The sequence below is a fragment of the Aplysia californica genome, unplaced genomic scaffold (assembly GCF_000002075.1).
Source record: "Aplysia californica isolate F4 #8 unplaced genomic scaffold, AplCal3.0 scaffold00457, whole genome shotgun sequence".
Lineage (NCBI taxonomy): Eukaryota > Metazoa > Mollusca > Gastropoda > Aplysiida > Aplysiidae > Aplysia > Aplysia californica.
The window spans coordinates 266,297-268,178 of record NW_004797727.1 but is presented as its reverse complement, the minus strand read 5'-3'; the positions used below and the strand labels follow the sequence as shown (position 1 = coordinate 268,178).

The 1,882-nt window shown below is 45.1% G+C and overlaps 1 protein-coding gene across 1 annotated transcript in view; it reads right to left on the bottom strand.

Moving 5' to 3' along the window:
- Positions 1-1,882, bottom strand: part of LOC101862058 — a gene marked incomplete in the record, with an annotated part of 69,542 nt that overhangs the window by 64,625 nt on the left and 3,035 nt on the right. Inside the window, 1 exon segment of the mRNA XM_013086351.1 lies at positions 476-1,584. Coding sequence (XP_012941805.1) covers positions 476-711 — 236 coding nt within the window.

Below are 1,882 nucleotides of genomic sequence, written 5' to 3'. Positions count from 1 at the left end.
CCCCCCCCACACACACAAAGCCTTCAGGGCATCTTTCCAGAGTGTGTAGAAAACTACAGGCCTGGGCAAATGGAGCGTCAGCCTTTAACACACACAGACAGACAGACAAGTAGACAAACAGAGACAGGCAGATAGATACACACACAGTCAGATAGACAAGTAGACAAACAGAGACAGGCAGATAGATACACACACAGTCAGATAGACAAGTAGACAAACAGAGACAGGCAGATAGATACACACACAGTCAAACAGATAAATAGACAAACAGAGAGAGGCAGACAGATACACATACATCGACAGACAGACAGATAGACAAACAGAGTGAGACTTGCAGATACACTCATTGACAGACAGACAGACAGGAAAAAAGTCAGACAAATAAAGAAACACACACACACACACGCGCGCACACACACACACACACACACACACACACACACACACACACACACACACACAGACAAACACTCACCTCTGCCGACTGGACAAGTTGCCTGGCCTCTCCAGCTCCGAGGGGTCAAAGGTCGAGGTGCTCTCCACCGACACACTCCGCCTCATCCCCGCCCCCTGCGGGCCAGGCCGGAACTTGCCGTTTGGGTTACAGCTCACTTTCCCCGGAGTCTTGAGGATCCCTCCAGGTGATGGAGGGACTTGTTGTGTCCCGTGCGCTTTGGTGGAGGGAGTGATGGTAAACACGTCCTGCCTCATACTGTTTGGGTGATTGTTGTCTCTTGTGGGTTCCTTTCTGGCGCTTGTTTTGGTCTTTGTTTTGTTTTGGTCTTTGTTTTGTGTTATATTGGGATTTTCTTGTGGGTTCACCTCCTGGCCATTGTTTTAGTCTTTGTTTTCTCTTGTTGTTGTCTGGTTTTTCTTTTATACAACCAGGAATAAGATAATGGTATTGAGGACGAACTGGATAAAGAAAAAGAGGAAGACCAACTGGGACAATGTTGTTTTTTGTTTGTTTCTTTTCGTGCAGCCAGTTACGAAATAGTGGTGTTGGAGACCAATTGAAAAAAATAATATGAAGCGGGATACCAGTTGGAAAATGGTGAAGTGGGAGACCAGTTGGAAAACGGTGAAGTGGGAGACCAGTTGGAAAACGGTGAAGTGGAAGACCAACTTGATAACAAATTAAAAGAAAAGATAACGACCGACTGGCAGCGTCGCAGAGGAACAATCGGGGCTGACGTAACCACCTGCCAAGGTTTTTGATGACCCGCCAAAATCGGCGGAAGTGGCCTGGGGCAGGCAAGCGTGACGTGGACTGTTTAGATCTGTGCCTGGTCTACTCGACTGTTTAGATCTCTGCCCGGTGTACCCAACGATAGGCCGACAGGGAGAGAGTAAACAAGTTACGAAACACACACCTCAGTGATGGGTCGTCTTGTAATCCCAACTCTCCTTACGAACTTACTATCACAGTTTTTATTCCGCAGATGTGAAAGTCCGCTTCTATTCTTTTAAATGATCTATTATTTTATCGTAGAGATTATTGAAATGTAGCCACGTAATTGAGAAGCAGATCTGATGTAGTCTGTCTTCAAAACCAGCCTGGTATTTCCTCTGAATGTTCAGGATCTGTAGACGAAAAATATAGACAGAAAGTAAAGCAAAGAGGAGAAATGAAAGACTGGTTTCGCAATATAATGGATATATTTATCATAAACTTCGACTACACTATTTATCATATTTAAACTTCGACTACACACAAATAAATGATGGTGCTATTCGTCCCTGGCAAGAGGAGCTGACCTTGACTTGTTAGCAGAGATGACGAAAAGGGTCAAATTTTTTAATGTCCACTCAGAAAGGACTGGGTACTAGTTCTCACCTAAGTCAACTGAGGGCAATTTGGCCCGACCAGTTATCTCCACTT